This window comes from Denticeps clupeoides, chromosome 13, assembly GCF_900700375.1.
Source record: "Denticeps clupeoides chromosome 13, fDenClu1.1, whole genome shotgun sequence".
NCBI lineage: Eukaryota > Metazoa > Chordata > Actinopteri > Clupeiformes > Denticipitidae > Denticeps > Denticeps clupeoides.
Genome location: NC_041719.1, coordinates 17,573,976 through 17,594,281, shown reverse-complemented (window position 1 = coordinate 17,594,281; position 20,306 = coordinate 17,573,976). Strand labels below are relative to the sequence as shown.

The 20,306-nt window shown below is 43.7% G+C and overlaps 1 protein-coding gene and 1 non-coding gene across 5 annotated transcripts; both read left to right on the top strand.

Annotated features, from left to right (window-relative positions):
* The first annotated feature begins 1,927 nt into the window (after positions 1 to 1,927).
* Positions 1,928 to 10,170, top strand: mfsd12b (major facilitator superfamily domain containing 12b). 4 transcript variants are annotated; one of them, XM_029000158.1, is made up of 11 exons: positions 1,928 to 2,226; positions 5,659 to 5,969; positions 6,067 to 6,277; positions 6,783 to 6,906; positions 7,092 to 7,295; positions 8,011 to 8,103; positions 8,187 to 8,279; positions 8,382 to 8,552; positions 8,630 to 8,724; positions 9,014 to 9,138; positions 9,428 to 10,170. In XM_029000158.1, exons 2-11 carry the CDS (start codon positions 5,705 to 5,707, stop codon positions 9,457 to 9,459), a joined length of 1,413 nt encoding a protein of 470 aa, XP_028855991.1. In that variant the 5' UTR covers positions 1,928 to 2,226; positions 5,659 to 5,704; the 3' UTR covers positions 9,460 to 10,170. The 4 variants fall into 4 exon arrangements, with proteins under 4 accessions (XP_028855991.1, XP_028855990.1, XP_028855992.1 ...); XM_029000157.1 differs by having other exon boundaries at positions 5,595 to 5,969; XM_029000159.1 differs by lacking the exon at positions 1,928 to 2,226 and adding an exon at positions 2,263 to 5,568.
* A 545-nt stretch (positions 10,171 to 10,715) lies between these two features.
* On the top strand, positions 10,716 to 10,787 carry trnae-uuc (transfer RNA glutamic acid (anticodon UUC)). The gene has a single exon. It is a non-coding gene; the product is annotated as a tRNA-Glu (tRNA).
* Positions 10,788 to 20,306: the final 9,519 nt, after the last annotated feature.

Sequence of the window (20,306 nt, the reverse complement as noted above, 5' to 3'; positions counted from 1 at the left end):
TGACTGTCCCGCTATGACATTTCATATTAATTTTATTTTGATTGTGACAGATTTGATCTGTTTTTTTTTTTTGTTTTGTTTTTTTTTGCACACACATATTCCTTCCTTGGCACTGGAAAAAAACATTACATACAGTTAGTTATTGTATGCTTCATTTTAAATTTATCGCACATTAATTTCAGAAATGTCTGAAACTGTATCTTTGTGTGTTTTATTCGCTATCATAGAAAAACTCATCATCATCTTGACTACCTATATTTTACTCACATGTTTCCATGTGACAACCTTTTAAAACGTGGTCATAAAGAGCTCATGTTACTCCCTTAAAGAAAGCTTCAAAGCTGTTTTAACAGTCGTGACAGAACTTGTGTCTCATGGATCTTTTATGGCATCTTCACATGCACACTCATATTCCTCTATAGCACTGATAACGCGCTGGTTTCAAACTCTAGGCAACGGTGAGGAAGATGACGGTGGACGTCGTTAAGTGGGAGAACATTTTACAAAGTTTCATGTGCACTAAAACACTCACTTTAATCCAAAACGCACCACTCTCATTCCTTACAGTTGAGGCGACGCCTGAAGTTAATGCTGCCGATGCCGTTGTTACGCTGTTGGCCTGCATCTTGTGAAACAAATCAGATGGGACCCCCCCCCAAAAAAAAAAAACCTGGGTAAAAACAGGAGTGCTTACGTTGCAAATGTACACTGTTTGATTCTATTTCATTATTTCAATTGCATTCACAATAAAATAAAAAAAAAAACCATCTGCAAATCTGCCACCCCTGTGAATGAGAATGTAGCATTATACAATAGCACAATGGACCTCTATTGAAGCCATAATACTGGGTGTAAAAATTGTGCAGTGCTATGTCTGGTTGTGAATTGCATACACAACTGAAGTGCAAATAGCATTCTTTGCTGTTGCCAATAGACTCTGCCAAAATGTGCCGAAAGTAGTGACTTGTTGTGTAATTATCAGGATTATTTTTATTCTGTCCCATCTTTCTTAAGGTGCAACCATTAAGTGATTGTCATTGTGAAACACTGCAGTACAGTTCCTCTTCTTTAAGCCATCACCCTTGGTGAGCAGTGGGCAGCCATGACAGGCGCCCGGGGAGCAGTGTGTGGGGATGGTGCTTTGCTCAGTGGCATCTTGGTGTTTTGGGATTTGAACCGGCAACCTTCCATTACCTGCTAGGCCACCACTGGATTAAGGCTATTCAAGAACATCTACTTTTTCAATACAGTATTATTATCATATATTATAATACAGTTATTTAAACCAGTTATAATAATGGTGCATAATGAATTAAAATGGATTACATCAGCTAGCTTGATTATAAGGAATTCACATAATAATGAGAAGAATGTAAGAACAATGTGATGGTGATTGTGAAGACACTTGCAGCTCTGAATTTGTTACACCCTGCTGCAGAACGGCCAATGTAGGCGACTCTTAAATCCACCAATCTTCCATTAAAAGACACTAAAACTTCAAGAAGCATAAGAACGTTTAGGTCTGCGCGTCCAAAGGTCTTTTAGCCATTTCTTTAGTAACCTTTGGTTCCAGGATTAGCCTGACTGAGGAAAATCAGTCATAAACAGGTTAAAAAATGTCTAGTTTACCACATAGCTACCATTATGACAAAGGTTCATTATATGTAACACACAAAAAAATTCACTACCAAATATTTTCTAATACTTTTCATGATATCTTTCACCAGGGTCTCAATCCTCATCCTATTAATATTACAGATTTAGAAACAAAGCCTCTTTAATTTTTTTCCACAGGCTTTTGCACAAATTACTGGCTGACCACATTGTGATCAAGTTCAAGGTTTTTTTTCTCCTTCCAATGGGGGAAGTATTTCATTTAAACTGGATGTCCAAGATAATGTCGTGCAGTGAGGTCACAAACCTGAACAAACCTGAACATGGTGGTTTTACCTGGCCTGCTACAGCTGCTGAGCAAGCTGAATTGAAGCGACGCGTGTGGTCCACGAGTGGGCTTGACGGGGACAGAAAAAACACTGTACCCCCTTCTCCCCACGTCATTCTGTTAAGTGAACGCATGCAGTTTTGCTTTCAGTTTGCGAGCAGTGGAAGGCTACACAACACAGCCCTGCTGTTCTTATCTCCCAGGGCACTATCTCCCCCCTCCGCATGGTTATTTATTTTTTGTGTTATTCTTGTAATATCTCATCGTACACAACTGTGAACAAGGTATGCTACACTACCGCCTCGCTTCTCTGACCTGATAGGATTGTTTTTTTGTGTTTTATTGGCACTATTTTGTGTCGCGCTTGCCCACGGCATTTTTGGTTTCTGTTAGTGAACCGCAGTCTGTCGACTGGAGTGCACTGTACCACAACTACAATTATCACATAATATGTGTGTGTAGTAGTGGTAGTGGTGGCGGTGCTACTAGTAGTAATAGTAGTATTTTTGGTTTTTATGCATTTTGATAGTATGCAGAAGTAATTTCTCTTTGTGGACTAGGTATACTCATAGAGTAATATGGTACATTGTAGCCTTGTTAGTGGTGTAGTGCAGTATATTATAGGTGTGTTTAGTGTAAAATGGTAGACTAGGTGTGTTAGTGGTGTAGTACAGTATATTATAGGTGTAATTGTAGTGTAACATGGTAGGTTGTAGGTGTGTTAGTGGTGTAGTAGAGTATATTATAGGTGTGTTTGTAGTGTAATATGGTAGACTAGGTGTGTTAGTGGTGTAGTACAGTATATTATAGGTGTGATTGTAGTGTAATATGGTAGGTTGTAGGCGTGTTAGTGGTGTAGTACAGTATATTATAGGTGTGATTGTAGTGTAACACGGTAGGTTGTAGGCGTGTTAGTTGTGTAGTACATTATATTATAGGTGTGTTTGTAGTGTAATATGGTAGACCAGGTGTGTTAGTGGTGTAGTACAGTATATTATAGGTGTGTTTATAGTGTAACACAGTAGACTGTAAACGTGTTAGTGGTGTAGTACAGTATATTATAGGTGTAATTGTAGTGTAACATGGTAGGTTGTAGGCGTGTTAGTGGTGTAGTACAGTATATTATAGGTGTGATTGTAGTGTAATATGGTAGGTTGTAGGCGTGTTAGTGGTGTAGTACAGTATATTATAGGTGTGATTGTAGTGTAACACGGTAGGTTGTAGGCGTGTTAGTGGTGTAGTACAGTATATTATAGGTGTGATTGTAGTGTAATATGGTAGGTTGTAGGTGTGTTAGTTGTGTACTACATTATATTATAGGTGTGTTAATAGTGTAATATGGTAGACCAGGTGTGTTAGTGGTGTAGTACAGTATATTATAGGTATGATTGTAGTGTAACACGGTAGGTTGTAGGCGTGTTAGTAGTGTAGTACAGTATATTATAGGTGTGTTTGTAGTGTAACACGGTAGACTGTAGGCGTGCTAGTGGTGTAGTACAGTGTATTATAGGTGTAATTGTAGTGTAACACGGTAGGTTGTAGGCGTGCTAGTGGTGTAGTACAGTATATTATAGGTGTGATTGTAGTGTAACACGGTAGGTTGTAGGCGTGTTAGTGGTGTAGTACAGTATATTATAGGTGTGATTGTAGTGTAACACGGTAGGTTGTAGGTGTGTTAGTGGTGTAGTACAGTATATTATAGGTGTAATTGTAGTGTAACATGTTAGGTTGTAGGTGTGTTAGTGGTGTAGTAGAGTATATTATAGGTGTGTTTGTAGTGTAATATGGTAGACTAGGTGTGTTAGTGGTGTAGTACAGTATATTATAGGTGTGATTGTAGTGTAACACGGTAGGTTGTAGGCGTGTTAGTGGTGTAGTACAGTATATTATAGGTGTGATTGTAGTGTAACACGGTAGGTTGTAGGCGTGCTAGTGGTGTAGTACAGTGTATTATAGGTGTGTTTGTAGTGTAACACGGTAGACTGTAGGCGTGTTAGTGGTGTAGTACAGTATATTATAGGTGTAATTGTAGTGTAACACGGTAGGTTGTAGGCGTGTTAGTGGTGTAGTACAGTATATTATAGGTGTGATTGTAGTGTAACACGGTAGGTTGTAGGCGTGTTAGTGGTGTTGGACAGTATATTATAGGTGTGATTGTAGTGTAACACGGTAGGTTGTAGGCGTGTTAGTGGTGTAGTACAGTATATTATAGGTGTGATTGTAGTGTAACACGGTAGGTTGTAGGCGTGTTAGTGGTGTAGTACAGTATATTATAGGTGTGATTGTAGTGTAACACGGTAGGTTGTAGGCGTGTTAGTGGTGTAGTACAGTATATTATAGGTGTGATTGTAGTGTAACACGGTAGGTTGTAGGCGTGTTAGTGGTGTAGTACAGTATATTATAGGTGTGATTGTAGTGTAACACGGTAGGTTGTAGGCGTGTTAGTGGTGTAGTACAGTATATTATAGGTGTGATTGTAGTGTAACACGGTAGGTTGTAGGCGTGTTAGTGGTGTAGTACAGTATATTATAGGTGTGATTGTAGTGTAACACGGTAGGTTGTAGGCGTGTTAGTGGTGTAGTACAGTGTATTATAGGTGTGATTGTAGTGTAACACGGTAGGTTGTAGGCGTGCTAGTGGTGTAGTACAGTGTATTATAGGTGTGTTTGTAGTGTAACACGGTAGACTGTAGGCGTGTTAGTGGTGTAGTACAGTATATTATAGGTGTAATTGTAGTGTAACACGGTAGGTTGTAGGCGTGTTAGTGGTGTAGTACAGTATATTATAGGTGTGATTGTAGTGTAACACGGTAGGTTGTAGGCGTGTTAGTGGTGTTGGACAGTATATTATAGGTGTGATTGTAGTGTAACACGGTAGGTTGTAGGCGTGTTAGTGGTGTAGTACAGTATATTATAGGTGTGATTGTAGTGTAACACGGTAGGTTGTAGGCGTGTTAGTGGTGTAGTACAGTATATTATAGGTGTGATTGTAGTGTAACACGGTAGGTTGTAGGCGTGTTAGTGGTGTAGTACAGTATATTATAGGTGTGATTGTAGTGTAACACGGTAGGTTGTAGGCGTGTTAGTGGTGTAGTACAGTATATTATAGGTGTGATTGTAGTGTAACACGGTAGGTTGTAGGCGTGTTAGTGGTGTAGTACAGTATATTATAGGTGTGATTGTAGTGTAACACGGTAGGTTGTAGGCGTGTTAGTGGTGTTGGACAGTATATTATAGGTGTGATTGTAGTGTAACACGGTAGGTTGTAGGCGTGTTAGTGGTGTAGTACAGTGTATTATAGGTGTGATTGTAGTGTAACACGGTAGGTTGTAGGCGTGTTAGTGGTGTAGTACAGTGTATTATAGGTGTGATTGTAGTGTAACACGGTAGGTTGTAGGCGTGTTAGTGGTGTTGGACAGTATATTATAGGTGTGATTGTAGTGTAACACGGTAGGTTGTAGGCGTGTTAGTGGTGTTGGACAGTATTTTGTAGGTGTGACTGTGAGGAGGAAGCGTATAAGAGCTTCTGCGCCGGGCGCTGCAAACATTTCCCCTTTTTTCCGAGCTGTGAGGATTACCCCGTTTAAACCGCTTCAGCTGACTTGGCAATGACAGAAACCAACTCTGGTCACGTTTTGATCTCCTGCAATCAGCAAACACAAATCCGTCGAGTGGCTGTTACTGGGTGGTAAAAAGAATTCTTCTGTCACCGCTCAGACGCCGCGGCCAGCGTGTACGTCCGTGGTCTGAGAGCGAGTTGAAGATGGACCAGCCACCCACCCTGCCGCTCCACCGGCGCGCCAGCTACGCCGTGGGACACTTCCTGAACGACCTGTGCGCGTCCATGTGGTTCACCTACCTGCTGGTCTTCTACCACTCGGTGCTGGGCTTCCAGGACACGTACGCCGGCATCCTGCTGCTCGTCGGGCAGGTCGCGGACGGCATCTGCACGCCGCTCATCGGCTACGAGTCGGACCGGACGCCGGGGTGTGGGGGTTACGGCAAGCGGAAGAGCTGGCATTTACTGGGTGAGGGCGTACTGGGACCTGCTGGTTTTTTTTTCCTGTTGTATGTTTAGTGGATCTAGTCTTTTATTTAAATGATTTTTTTTTTTTACCTCCCAAGGCACGGCAAGTGTTCTCGTGTCCTTCCCGTTCATATTCAACCAGTGTCTGGGGTGCAGCGCGGACACCCCGCAGTGGGTGGGACTCGCCTACTTCACCCCCTTCATCGTCATCTTCCAGTTCGGCTGGGCGGCCACGCAGATCTCGCACCTGTCGCTCATTCCCGAGCTGGTGTCGGACGAGCACGCCAAGGTGGAGCTCACCGCCTACAGGTGCCCCGAGAGTCCTGTTATTCCCACTCGCTGTCATTCATTACCTGTCTGAATGTGGAAGTGGAACTACTGTCCCGAACTGATGAGTCATGTAGTCACATGGTAAATGGTTAATGACACTTCTCCCTGTCCACATGACAAGGTGACACCGATCTTCGGTTTGAAAGCCGTTGCTGTGTGGATAAAAGCGTCTTCCATTTACATTTATGCCATTTATCAGATAGTTAAATATATTGATTTAAATACATTTACATTTACAGTATTTACCAGACGCCCTTATCCAGAGTGACTTACAGTCAGTAGTTACAGGGACAGTCCCCCCCCCTGGAGACACTCAGGGTTAAGTGTCTTGCTCAGGGACACTATGGTAGTAAGTGGGATTTGAACCTGGGTCTTCTGGTTCATAGGCGAGTGTGTTACACACTAGGCTACTACCACCCTGCGTGTCTGCCAAGTAAAGTAAAGTAAAGTGTGTAACGATGACTTTATGTGCTTCCACGTTCAGGAACGCCTGCACTGTCGTGGCCAACATTATGGTTTATGCAGTGGCTTGGTTGCTATTCCAATCTCAACATGATGATCCCTCAATAACCGATGACTTGAGCATTTCAGATGTCCCTGTATTCCGAGTAAGCGATTTTCCACCCATTTTATTAAATGTAACTGCATGGTAATTTATTCATTTATTAAATGTAACTGCACGGTATATGACAATATACATGATTACTGAGACACATTTTTTAATTGGCAAAGTATGAAACCTGGTGAAAAAATATGATGGTATATTCTTTATCTCTATGTTCTGCTTCTCTAGAACCTGGGCTTTATTATCCTGGGCATTGGGGCAGTGTTCTCAGTGATCTTCCACCTTGGCACCCGTGAGAAAAGGCGAGAGTTTCCATGTGATGTTGACGGCTATGGGCCTTCTGAACACCAGCCCCTTTTGCAGCCCTCTTCACCGAGCCCAGCCCGAATGCTTCAGTGGAAACACTGGCTGAAGGAACCTTCATTTTATCAGGTGATCAGGTCCTATCAGGCGAGAAGAACAGTGTCTTGTGAGGTGTGGAATACCACCAGTATCAAAAGGCCAACAGGCAAGGTGGTTCCAATCTCTGGACCCTGAGGCTCATGCTCTGTCTTATCCCCCCTCTACAACACTCTCTCTGGCATTTTTATGTCCAGTTTACATCAGAATAGCAAAACCACACAACTAATAAGCTTTCTCATCATTTGTTAACTCTTTCCACCCAACTGCAACTACATAACTACTATATAGGGCAGTGGTGGCCTAGAGGGTAAGGAAAGGTTGCCGGTTCAAATCCCGAGCTTCCAAGGTGCGTCTGAGTTGCCACAGAGAAATGTAGCGTCCCCACACACTGCTCCCCCAGGGGATGGGTTGAATGCAGAGACCACAATTCACTGTCCACACTGGGTGCTGTGCTGTGTCATTTTCACTTTCTTGAATGTGGGAATGTGGCCCCATGGTCCGGCCATTGTCACCTAATTCCTATAGCAGCTACACAATAAGTGGTAAATTGGATGTGTTCTGTCTATACCAATATGGAGAATTTACCGATGAGATTTACTCCATTTCTTAAAAAGTAATAAACCATGAAATTTCAGAGACACTTAACATGTTCAGTTTAGCAAGATAATAATGCAGATAACTGGGATGCAGTGTTTTTCGGCACAGATACATGAGCCAGCTCATCTTTACACTCTTCTGCTTTCAGGTGGCTTTCCTGTATATGTGCACCAGGCTGATTGTGAACTTGTCCCAGACGTACATCTCCATGTACCTCACTAATTCCCTGCTGCTTCCTAAGGTAAGGGCCCTGTGGTTCGAATGCTCTGGAGATGCTGATCATTTGAATGGCAGCATTAACCTGACGTTCTCCCCCAATCCCAGAACTTCATCGCAACTATCCCTTTAGTCATGTACCTAAGTGGCTTTGTATCATCTCTTGTTATGAAACCTGCCAGCAAGTTGATTGGCATCACCGTGAGTCTTTTGCACGTTCTGCCCCAGGCCCATTTATTTTTACATAACACTACATTGAATTTAACAAATTGCATCACGGTGCTCTTGTTTTTTTTTGTCTAGATGACTTACCTTGTGGGCCTGCTGTTCATACTGGGATTTTCCTGTTGGGTGCTCATTGACGTGAACATGGGAAAGATGGTTTATGGTGCAGCAGTGCTGCTGGGTGCTGGTAGTGCCGTAATACTAGTCATGTCTCTGTCTCTGACAGCGAATCTGATTGGTGATCAGACGGTTAGTGGTGCCTGATGTTTTTTACTTGTTTGGTGTAACGCACGGTGTAAGCTATTACCATATTTACTCCTCCACAGCAAAGTGGGGCCTTTGTGTACGGCGCAATGAGCTTCACAGACAAGGTGGCCAATGGTCTAGCAGTGATGATTATTCAAGGTCTTCATCCTTGCGAGTGAGTTCAAAACCATTAAATGATGTGTAGTGTCTCTGAACCTGAGGTTCTAAATCTGTTGATCTTCATTGCAAAATAACAGCATCTCAATTCAGTGATCATCCTTCAAACTAAGTCATGTTGTTCTTTATACACAAGCCATGCCAGTTCTAATTTGCCATTTCATTCTGCCAGCTGAGTAGGTGGCTAGTAATGTGTTGTTGTGTTAACCATCTTTATTAGTTGAAGTTTTTTAATCTGAAGTTACTAAATGTTTTTTCCATTTCTGCTGAATACCTTGCGGGGACAGTACGCAAATCTGCTGCCCTGACTGTGTTTGGTTTTACCACACTGTCATGGTGGCTGTCACTGGAGGAGTGGGCTTGGTCACGGCCCTGAGCCTGTGCATTGTCATCGTCTGGCCCATACGACTCCGTGAGTTGTGCACATCCATTTCCTCCAACAAGAGCGCATGCATCAGCACTATCACACTCTGGCTGAATTCAGAGAATTTGCTCTCTGAAGGCAGCCACTGTTGTCTCTCACAATGCCTATTATGCAGTCGACTGCAAGGGACAGGCACATTGTAGAATTTGTAGTGTATGAAAGAAGTGAAAAGTTATGGACATTGCTGCTCCTTCACATGAAACCTTAATCTGCCATTTTAGTAATGCTTATAAAGATGAATCAAATATTTTTTTAATCCGACTCTTGTCTGTTGTAGGTTTTCCATCTGCAAACAGGGATTGTAACTGATGACAGAATGGACCTTCCTACGGCATTCCAAACACGAACAGACTAAACACGGACTTGTCTGTGTTGTACTTGCCTGTGGAAGTCCCCTGAATGGAGGCTTGGAGGAGGACACCCTGCATTTTTAATGACATGGATAGGGAGCCTGTCTCTGGTTAAAAACAAACAAGCAAGCAAAGCAGACAACAAAGAGGGCAGCCCGTTCCTGTAGATGAATACCACGATCAGCCACAACATTAAAATCTTCTGCCATGACTTCACAATACCGCTAAAAGTTCCCATTGGTATCTGCCACGAACATGTTAGATGTTAGCAGAGTGTGAAATGCAATAAGGACCTGGTCAAATTCTTCAATCATCTAGCTCCATGGTCCGGTTCTGATTATCGAGTCCATGTTGTCTGCTTACAGGTCACTCTACAGGTCACACTACAGCCACCTGTCAGTGGCTTTTCTGCAGTGACTGTGCATGTTATTGCTTTACCCGACGGTCTTAAAATCCTCTGTGTAGGTTTATTTAAATGCGTATATACTGAAATATGCACCTTGTTTGTTTTTGGAGGGCCATGGTAAGGGGTGGTAGAGATTGGTGATTATTACAGAACACCAAGTGACTGTTCTGACGGGGAGTGTCTGTCTCAGGTTACTTTATGTGAATCTACTGTACTTGACTTTAGATTGTGTTGCAAACTTTGTCTTTTTATGCTTCCAAATAAATATATATGGAGTCATTTATTAAGATATACTGTACCTATCCATGTATAGACATTGTGTACAGTGTTGTGTATCAGTAGGTGAAACAGTATATTCAACAAGGGTATCATACTGGTAGATCTGATTAATTTGACAACCAAAACAGGTAGATCTTCCTCATAGTGCACTGTTTTCATTTTCAGTTTGTACAGTTATCGCATTACTTATAGCATTTATCAGATGCCTGTATTCCGGAGCGTCGTACAATCAGTAGTCCCTGGAGACACTGAGGGTTAAGTGTCTTGCTCAGGGACACAATGGTAATAAGTGGGGTTTGAACCTGTGACTTTATGGTCTTCTGGTTCAGAGGCAAGTGCCTAACCCACCAGGCTACTACCAACTCACACTTTTATGGTGTTCCTTCACCATGCCCACAAAATTCTGTGTACCTTTTATTATGTTATAACAAGCCCGGTCATTGTTTTACTGGTATGTAACTTGGTTCAAATGTAGTTGTGCTGTATGAAAAACGCAGGCCAGCCAGTAATAATACCTAAAAAAAAAAAGGTCCCTGGTGGTCTAGTGGTTAGGATTCGGTGCTTTCACTGCCGTGGCCCTGGTTCGAATCCCGGTCAGGGAAGGTTCATAAGATTTGGGGCAGTGGTGGCCTAGTGGTTAAGGAAGCGGCCCCGTAATCAGAAGGTTGCCGGTTCGAATCCTGATCTGCCAAGGTACCACTGAGGTGTCACTGAGCAAAGCACCGTCCCCACACACTGCTCCCCGGGCGCCTGTCATGGCTGCCCACTGCTACGTCAGGGTGATGGGTTAAATGCAGAGGACAAATTTCACTGTGTGCACTGTGTGCTGTGTATCACATGTGACAATCACTTCACTTTTTTTTTTTTTTTTACTTTTTTTTTTATATTTCACAATTATGGTAAAGAAAGGCTGCATTGACAACTAGTGAAGTAAGTTGTATCCTGTATTATTGCATTGAATTGTGAATCTTATTTCTATGCTCATTAGGTTGGAGGTTTTTTAAAAAGCATCCAGGGAGAAACATTTGAATCATGTTTTGGAAACTAGCTTCCACAGGTGGGCTCCTTCTGACAGAGCCTTTCCCACAAACTGACAACTTCACCCTCATTATGCCAGAATGTGAACTTATGTGGTTTTCTGGGCTTTTTAGTGCAGTGAGTCAACATTTTGGGAGGCAGTTTAATTTGATATGGAAGAACGTTCTGAAATATAATCAACAGAAACAAATAGAGAGCGGCCCTTTAATTATTTCCCCCCAGAAAGAGTCTTGTGAGACAGCCCCACAGAGGGCCGGCTGTACCCCCACTACAGTGTTTAGAGATGCGGTTGTGGGTAATTTGAAGAACAGGCGTCATCCCCACTGGTTAGTGGAGCCACTAATTGGTGATTGTAGCTCTCTGGAGGTGGTGTGTAGTGAGTGGTTCGGGGTTGCCTCGCGTAGAAGGGAAAGGTGGAGACTCAGGCCCTTCTTTATAGTTTACAGCATGTCTAGTTGGTTGTTGATCGGTCACAATCATAGCTGAAGTTAAGGCAATATTTTTAGATAAGTAGATAAGCCTGTCTACATTAACCCTTAAACATATCATAATGATGATAGTTGTGTGATGCTCTGAAACGTGCATGAAGATGCCATTAACTGTTCCCTTTAACAGTTTTCTGCTTGGGAAAATTTGGATTCAATCAAATTTCATTCGTTATACATACATGAATACATACATGCATGGCAGAAAGTATCAGGAGTCAGATATTTCCATACATACAATGGAAATGACCGATAAATCAACATTACCAAACGACACAATTAAAATGTATTCAAAACAATATACTCAATAGAGAGGTTAAACAGAGTTAAACAACACATTATTAATAATTCCATAAGCCAAAAGTTATTTGCAGCTGTCTCTTTTCTCTACTCTATGATCTGTCCCAGGAGGCCAACCAACCATTGCCCCAACAAATAGTGTAATTACAGTAAATGCCTGATATACAGCGTGTAGCTTATAAACAGCAACTTGACATTTACTGGTTTTGCTATAAAAATACAATTCAGCCATTTTCTCCCTCCTCCTCTCAAGGGATTGTAATGCATAGGCCTGTTGGTCAAACATTAGGAGGCTTTCTCCCGATGCAATGAGAGGTGGAGAAAGGAATAGAGGGGTTGGAAAGCATGGCCACACGCTCAATGACAGAGCTGGCCATGGTGTCTTTTTAGATGGTGTTCTTCTGCTTACTGGAAGTTGAATGCAAATTTACAGAACCTCCTATATAATGGATCAAAATAGACTCTGGGTTTGATCCCAGGTCAAATAGCCACTTGAATTTTCTTCACTGGTTTGGTTGGATCTCTGTCCATTAGAACTATGTGAACAGCGTTCCCAAGGGCATAGTTGAGCTCTCGTGGAATGTCAATTTTAGACTATGTAACTCCATAATGCAACTGGCACTACAGTGTTGGCAGCTCTAAAAAAAAAAACTGCCCCCGAGGCCGGCGGTTGAAACAAAACAGAGGAGTAACTTCACCAAGTTTTCTGCATGGGTTTTTGGCAAGGAGGGTATTTTCAGTGTTCTAAAACAACAGAAAGCCCTCAAGATGAACTACTGTAAAAAGCCTCTTGTGTGGGCAACTGGAATCTTTTCATCTTTTTTTTTAATGTGTTTTCATTCGCTTGTGAGAAGAGGCTGCAGCCTCTCGGTGGGGTGGTGAAAGTGTTGCCGCACCATCACCGCACGCTCTTGATCAGAACCCCGAGACGTTCGCAGGGAAGAGAATTAGAGAGAGAAAAGGTTACAGGGAGCGAGCATGTCATTATTGTCAGAGCAGGGACCGATCGTGAGTCATTGTGGATGACCAAAGAATGCAGATGGGAGGACGTTGCCAGCCCGGCTTGTCTGTTGACGGTCCAGATCAAACCTGCTGAAGCTGGAGCTCCGTTCGTAAAATATCATCGTCACCTCCAAAGCCTGTATTACGTTTTACGGACAGCATTTACAGTAAAGCAAACATTCCCAGCAATTTCCAACCAGAACAGCATAGCTGTTGAAATGGCCATCATGACTTTTAAGATTATAAATCAATGCATTTCTCCGTTTTTTTGGTGTGTGCGCAGTGGTCACTGTCGTGTCCACATTGTCATTGAGGGTTTAGTTTTAAATGACACACTGGTCTGAGGTTTGCACTTTGTCTTTTGTCGTGCCCTTTTGTGAAGTCAAAGAGCAGGCTTGTGGTCGGCTGAAAACATCCCCAAACCTTTCCTGCTGCTCGGAGTGGACGCTAGCAGAGGTGTCTTAACCCAGTGCACCCAGTCTCCTGCTCTGGCACGCTTATTCGGCATTAATACGCTCGCTCTCTTCGTGTCGTTGGCTTACTTCGCTTCCTCTAATATGTTGTTGCAACATATTAACAACCTGCTATGTTTCTATTACAACCGTATTTGCACTATTTGCTTTACTTGCCGCCTTCGGTATTGATTTCACCGTTTTTTAGTGCTGTTCGTCTTTGCCGTTGCCTACTTGTTTTGTTTGCCTTAACCGTCACTCTTGCAATGCCTGTCTCCCATGTCTGCACACGTGCACTGGATGGCAGCTCGTAACTTTGATTGCTGGTGGTAGTGGCCTAGTGGGTAACCCACTCGCCTATGAACCAGAAGACCCAGGTTCAAATCCCACTTACTACCATTGTGTCCCTGAGCAAGACACTTAACCCTGTCTCCAGGGGGGGACTGTCCCTGTAACTACTGATTGTAAGTCGCTCTGGATAAGGGCGTCTGATAAATGCTGTAAATGTTACATGTAGCACGTGGTTCTAAAGATAGAACATTGTTCGTAGCTGAATCGACAATAAAACCGACAATTGAACTTGAACTTAGTTGTTCAAGTCAACCACGTTGTTCCTTCTTTAATGTAATGTTTCGTTTCACTTTGGCAGAGCTACATTTTTTACCACCAGCAGCGGCACCAAGCATGAAAGTGCCACTCCAGGAGAAACAAAAACGGCCCTCCTCACTTCGCCGTTCGTGTGGGCATGGGGTCAACTAGATCCAGCCCAGGGAGTGGGAAGGTCTTGAAGAAACGATCTAATTTGCACACTCTTTGAAGAGAGAGAGAGAAAAAAAAAAATTATAATTCGAAAAAGGTTCCAGGACGCCTTCAGCCCAATAAGAATGTGTAATAAGGGCCTTTCTTCCAGTTAAACACTGTTTGGACAAAAAAACGAGGAGGAGGAGGAGAAGGAGGAGAGGAATGGAAGGCGGCCCTGCTAACTGACTCCAGCTGTGCGGTTATTATGGGTGAGATGCTGCTGCCCCGATCGGCTCCCTTGGCTGTAAGCTCTACCTGTGTGTTCCGGGATCTGAAGGCGGTGCGTCTCCTCGCCCGTCTGAGTGGGGGTTTTCTTCACCCGTCACCCGCACCATGTTTTGTAGGACGGACTGTTAGAACCGACGCGGCGGGTTCTTCTCGTTGAGAAACTGCCCAGTCATTTTTGTTTTTCTGCGAGGCTGGAAACGTATGAAACGTGTTTTTTCCACGTTGCCCCTGCCTCCCTCCGCTCTCCCATACGTGGGTCCCTCGGTCTCTCGCCCGCCCGCTTGCACGTGAAAATGTCCTCGTGTCGTGTTAGTTCAGCTGCCATTAGCGACACAGCCTTGCAGCTTGTGGTGGGACTGTGGTGGTCTTGCCTGCGCTGCAACGTACCCCCGTGCGTTGGTGTGCTGGTGCTGTAATCCTTCCCGGCCTTACCCACTCTCCCCAGACTGTCCAATCTCCAGAGCAACCCCACGGGGAGGTGAAGATGAGAGGGGCAGAGAAAGAGAGGAAATTCAGCCACAGAGCCGGAGCCTGTGTGTGTGTGTGAGGGAGCCGTGGCGGAGTCGGAGCTCTCGCTGACACTGCCCACCGTAGCTGGCGCTCAGTCCATGGAGCTCCCCAGCATCACGCACATGGGCGGCAGCGCGGCCGACAGCGCTGTCAAATGGCAGCTGTGCTACGACATGACGGCCAAGACCTGGTGGATGGTGAGTGATGAACGTCATTTTTCCTTCTCTTAACTTGGACGAGGTGCCCGGGGCTGTTTGCAGAGTGCGGCTGGCGCGCTGGGGACCCAGAGTGAGTGACACAACGAATTTTTACACGATCCAACGCCTTATCGAGTGTATCAAATTACAGCGTCACTGTCATTCTAATGTATGGCAGCAGGGTACCAGGACAACCCACTTATCATTAATGGATAATGATGGATTATGAGCAAACGGCAGAAACGAAGCTAAAAACATCCCAAAAGTTACAATATTTAAACAATATTTATTTCATTCTGACTCAAAATGAACAGTTTCTTCTATTAATGCTGATACAATTACAGATCAGTTCTTCGTCCCACTTCTCCATTTCTCCTCCATTGTAGTTTACTTTAGTAGTTTAGCTGTGGCTGTAGTTTAAAACTCTACAGAGTTATGCACAATTCTGCCCCATCCCTAACTCGCCCGTGCTTTGTAAGTGTCACGCGAAAGTGTTTCCTGGATCACGCCGCACTGTGTGAAGAGGAACGCGACCTGGCAGGTGAACCAGTCAAACGGGGCTCTGCGTCCTCTTCCAGACGAGTGCAGGGACCTGGAGAGCTCTTTTCTTCTCTCGGCCAGCTACCTCTGCCATTCTCTGTGTTTGCTCAGCGCTCAAGTCTCCAATTTTGCTTATTTGTTCGCCTGTAATGGATTGTTTGGTTCCCCTTCTCTCCGTCTCTGTTACGAAGGTGATTGCCATCCTCCGTCTCTCCTGCTTTTCCGCATTAGCCACCCACGCGTTTGTTTAAATCCACTTGGCAATTAAGACCCGCCATGAACCTCTACTAATAACTAATCAAAAAGCTGGACTTTGATTGTTTGTCAGGCCCAGCGTGACAAATGAGGCGTCGCGCCGCGCCGGTGTTTCACACATGTGCTCTGCTCGCCAGTTAAAGCATCCCGCTCCTCCACTGCTGCCCGAAGGCCACATCTCGCCAGAACGTCCCATTCCTTTAATCGGACACTTCTCTTTTTAAATGATTTCTGGATTCTGGATCGGAGCAGTTTATAGGAAGAATTTATATGAATTTATAAAATGATTCTGACATGGAATGCCAGACCTCCGTCTGATAAAGGGAACAGAGACGTTTTCAGTCTGTGTCTCGTGAACGGCGCGTTGTTTTGTTCCAGCATGCATTTGTGTGTGTGAGCATATGTGCACCACTTACTCTTCCGCTTCCCAAACTCCAGGATATGGGGGAGGGATGCACATGTTGTGATTGTTGCGGTTACGGATTCCGAAATGGCAACAGAAACAGGAAAAAGATGTGCCACGGAGGGACACCAGAAAAGCAGTTTTGAAGGAGCTGTTATGTGGTGGGCTCACTGATGAGAGAAAATCACAACACTATTACATTAGGATTATGACATTAACATTGACATCAACCAGGTATGGTTATGGTAATAATAATAATAATAATAATAATAAAAAGACTTTTCATTTATGCTGTACTTCTCAAAGTTCCTACAGAATTTGAATAAAAAAAATAAATGAATTGTTACATAGACTAAAATGTGTAGACATAGACAGTGTTTTTTTTTTATTTTTAAAAAGTGCAAGAAAAGGTTAAAAGCCGAAATCTCTATGAAAAAAAGAAAAGTTTTCAGTCCAGTCCTGGATTGTAGAGCCCTTTAGGTGTTATGGAGGGCATTCCAGTCGAGGGCCAGAGGCACAGCTCTGTCGGTTCGGAGGATGAGGATTTCTTTGAGGTCGAGGGGGGCATTTCCATAAATGCATTTGCAAGTGAGGAGACAGACCTGGCAGAGACAGGAAGCCAACGGGAATGTTGTGTTCATGATTCCGAACTTGTATCAAGATCCTAGCAGCAGATTGGAGCCCATTCAAAAATGGTCATTTCTGTAAATCTTCCTGCATGACGGTGAAAAAAATGTTAGAAATGAAACGTGTGTAGGCTGCAGACTCCGAAAGTGTACCGCTTCGCAAGAAAACGAGGATTTAGGCAAATCTGAGGTCCTCAACGCATTAGAACGAACTTAATCAAAGAAACATTGCGGCCGAATTTGGGATTTTCTGAAATTGTGAAAAGCAGATTACATTTGGCTGTAACGCCAAATTGACTTTTTGAAATTAGACATGACCGAATGTTTGGACGAGTTTGCGGCCACGCAGCAGCACGCTGTGGGCCGGGGCCAAGTGAAAATCCAAATTCGGGATTGGGATTTAAAGCCCCCTACTGTGCCTCTTCAGCAGGATTCCCCTGAGGTCTTTAACAGCGTTTAAAAGCACTGGAGGAAGTGTTAATCGCTAAGAAGTGATTATTAAATAATGGCAGGGGTCTGGTGGCTAAGACGGATGTGCTGCGGTGGGGTTTTTTTCTTTCTTACATTTGTATTTATTAACTCTGGTACCCACAAGTGACCCTACATTCACAAGTCATCGAGATTTGCCAGAAAGTGCATCACAGTCATGGGTCACCTTGCTGGGAGACGTTTGGTCACCATTAGCAATAAGCATAATTTTTTTAAATGAACATTGTCAATTTAATTCAAAGAACTTTATTTGTCCCCGAGGGCCAATTTAGAAGGCGCAGTGGAGCAGCTCACATATAACACTTGTTATAATAGACACAACATGTGACACACAATAAAATGTTTGTTCTGTTCATCTAGTACTCAGTGTGCACTTCTAAACTGGCAGGCGGCAGGCCACTCACATATGACCTTTCATACCGGCGGCCATCTGGTCTTGTGGTCTTCCTATGTGTACAAATTTGGAAGGAGCATCCACTGAGGTCACGCAGAAACAGGAAGTGCATATGACTTGTTTCGTCACCGACCAGCAGGACATAATTCGAACATCATCATGCGTCTGGGGCACCGAGAGGAGGAAATAGGCCCGGCCTATTTCACTCCGACTCTTACTGGCCTCCAACCACACACAGGCCATGAAAATGGCACGGCCGTCCCTTCTCAGCAGTTCGGAGCTGCGTCAGGTTGGGCCTGGGCTTGTGGTCCAAGGCCGTGACTTCAGACGTCTGGAAACCGGCGTGAATCATTCCGAGAACTCGAAACGGCAACAAGGCTAAAATTAGGAGAGGGAACAGCCAGCTAAGCACCAGTAAAGGTCCTCACATTCAATAAATTCAGGCTTTGTGGCGAAAAACAGTGTTCTGTCCTCCAGTAGGTTACATGTGCCCACAGTGACAGGGCTAAGCAGAAGTGTTTCTGCCAAACAATCATATCCTTCCTGATGTGAGCATCTGGCTTTAAAGACGTCCTACAAGAACTGCTCCCTGCTCTGGACCCGCAGCGCTCAAAGGGCAATCTTAAGGGCGCAGATTATCCCTCCCCTTAGAAGGGGCGAACATTTTTGACTCCCGTCCCTGTGTAATCCCCACACCATCTGTGCGAAGGGTTTGTGAGGATGCACGCAACGTTGGGGCTGCATTTAGCTGCTTGACATTCGCTCACTTTGATTTTACGTTTGTCTGTGTTTAAAATGTGTGGTGAATATAGGCTAGTTAGACAATATTACATTTTGGAATATGTGTACTGTGTGATTATTTCGATAAAAACTAATATGTCGCTTGACTTGGACATCTGAATCGAACTACCGTCTTGGTGATTCGCTTGTTAGTATTGCACATTTGTAGTTGGTCTATTACACCACAGACCAAAAGAATAGACAAACAACTGGACAGCCTTAAAGCTCAGTTTGTACCATGAAGCACATTATCTGGGTGTGTCCAACTCGAAGAAGATGTCAGTTAGACAAACGTATTTAAAATTCATTCAAACCAGCTCAGTTCTCAGCTCAGCCTGCCTGTGTTCCCGATATTTTAGGGACTCTGCTGTGTGTGCTGCTGTTTTCGAGTGTAAACCTCTGAAATCAAAGTAAGTGACATTGTTGAAGTAAACGGAATAAACACATTTTTTAATTTACTTTATGCATTTAGAGAATGTCAGTCATTGATGTCAAGTAATTTAGTTTATTTTTTTGAATACAGTAAATGGTCCCAGATATCGTAAATACACAGTAAGGGTGATTGAGATTTAAAGCAACCTTTACATTTGAAAAATAATTGATCTATTTTTACAAAGCATTCTCACCTATATCTGAGCCAAGGGATTCTCAGTTATGAAATGTTATGTTTTTGCCACTAGATGGAAGTAAAGTTCTCTGTTTCACTTCCAAACCTGCACGCTGATTTGCATTCGATTCAAATGTCGACACACACAGTTGAGTTTTTATTTATTTTCACTCTGCACTGCTGACTTCAAGGGCATTTTTGCTTACAAAATGTCAGAAACCATAGACTTTCCATTACAGCGTATATATAAATACACAATGCTTTCGGAATTTGAATGCACTGGATCTCTTATGCTTCCAATAATGTCAGCTTTGCTGCATTCTACAGTATTTCTGTGTTAGATCGTGCCAAATTACAATCTTTGCCCCACTTTCGGATCCAAGAACCCTGTGCAATAGGCTTAACTGCAAACATGCTCTGGCTTCATCATCAGCACCATTTAATGTTACAGACAATCATTAGCAGACGTTCATTTTTGCAGTAACGATGCTATAACTGTCCTGTTGAGTTTGCACAATGAGCCTCATGCCCTGATGTGTCCAGTTTATTCCACAATTTCTTTCCTTGCTATGAGGTAAGACATTCACCACTCTTGTGCCGATTCTAAACGGACATGCAACTTTACAGTTTTGTACGTTAACACCAGGGCGTTCGACCATACAACTGTCACCTTCTGTAGGCAGTTCACACATCTCCAAGAAATGCTCACCTCAGCCCAGGCGGCATCAAGAAGGACTGCATGCTCGATGAGACAAGGCCGGCCTTGTGTGTGGTGATACTATAGCGCGTATGTGTCCTCCGGGCCGGTCCGTACTTGCACATCAAATCAGAGAGATGGAGCCGATGACAGCCCCCTCACAGCCTGCCCCGGCTCATCCTCAAACACCTGCGAGATCCCACGGAGGCGGACCGCTGAAATACGCCTGGACGTATTGTACAGGCCGGTTTCAATTTTACGCTCCCCTTGCCTACGCTACCAATCCAAAACTCAGGGCCATTTAAATAAAATGAGTT

Bases quoted from the DNA above. Each gene is read 5' to 3' on its own strand.
- mfsd12b (XM_029000158.1), top strand. From the start codon at position 5,705: ATGGACCAGCCACCCACCCTGCCGCTCCACCGGCGCGCCAGCTACGCC. The intron at 8,725-9,013 runs GTGAGTTCAAAA...TTGCGGGGACAG, and splicing joins CAAGGTCTTCATCCTTGCGA to TACGCAAATCTGCTGCCCTG. The intron at 9,139-9,427 runs GTGAGTTGTGCA...TGTCTGTTGTAG, and splicing joins CGTCTGGCCCATACGACTCC to GTTTTCCATCTGCAAACAGG.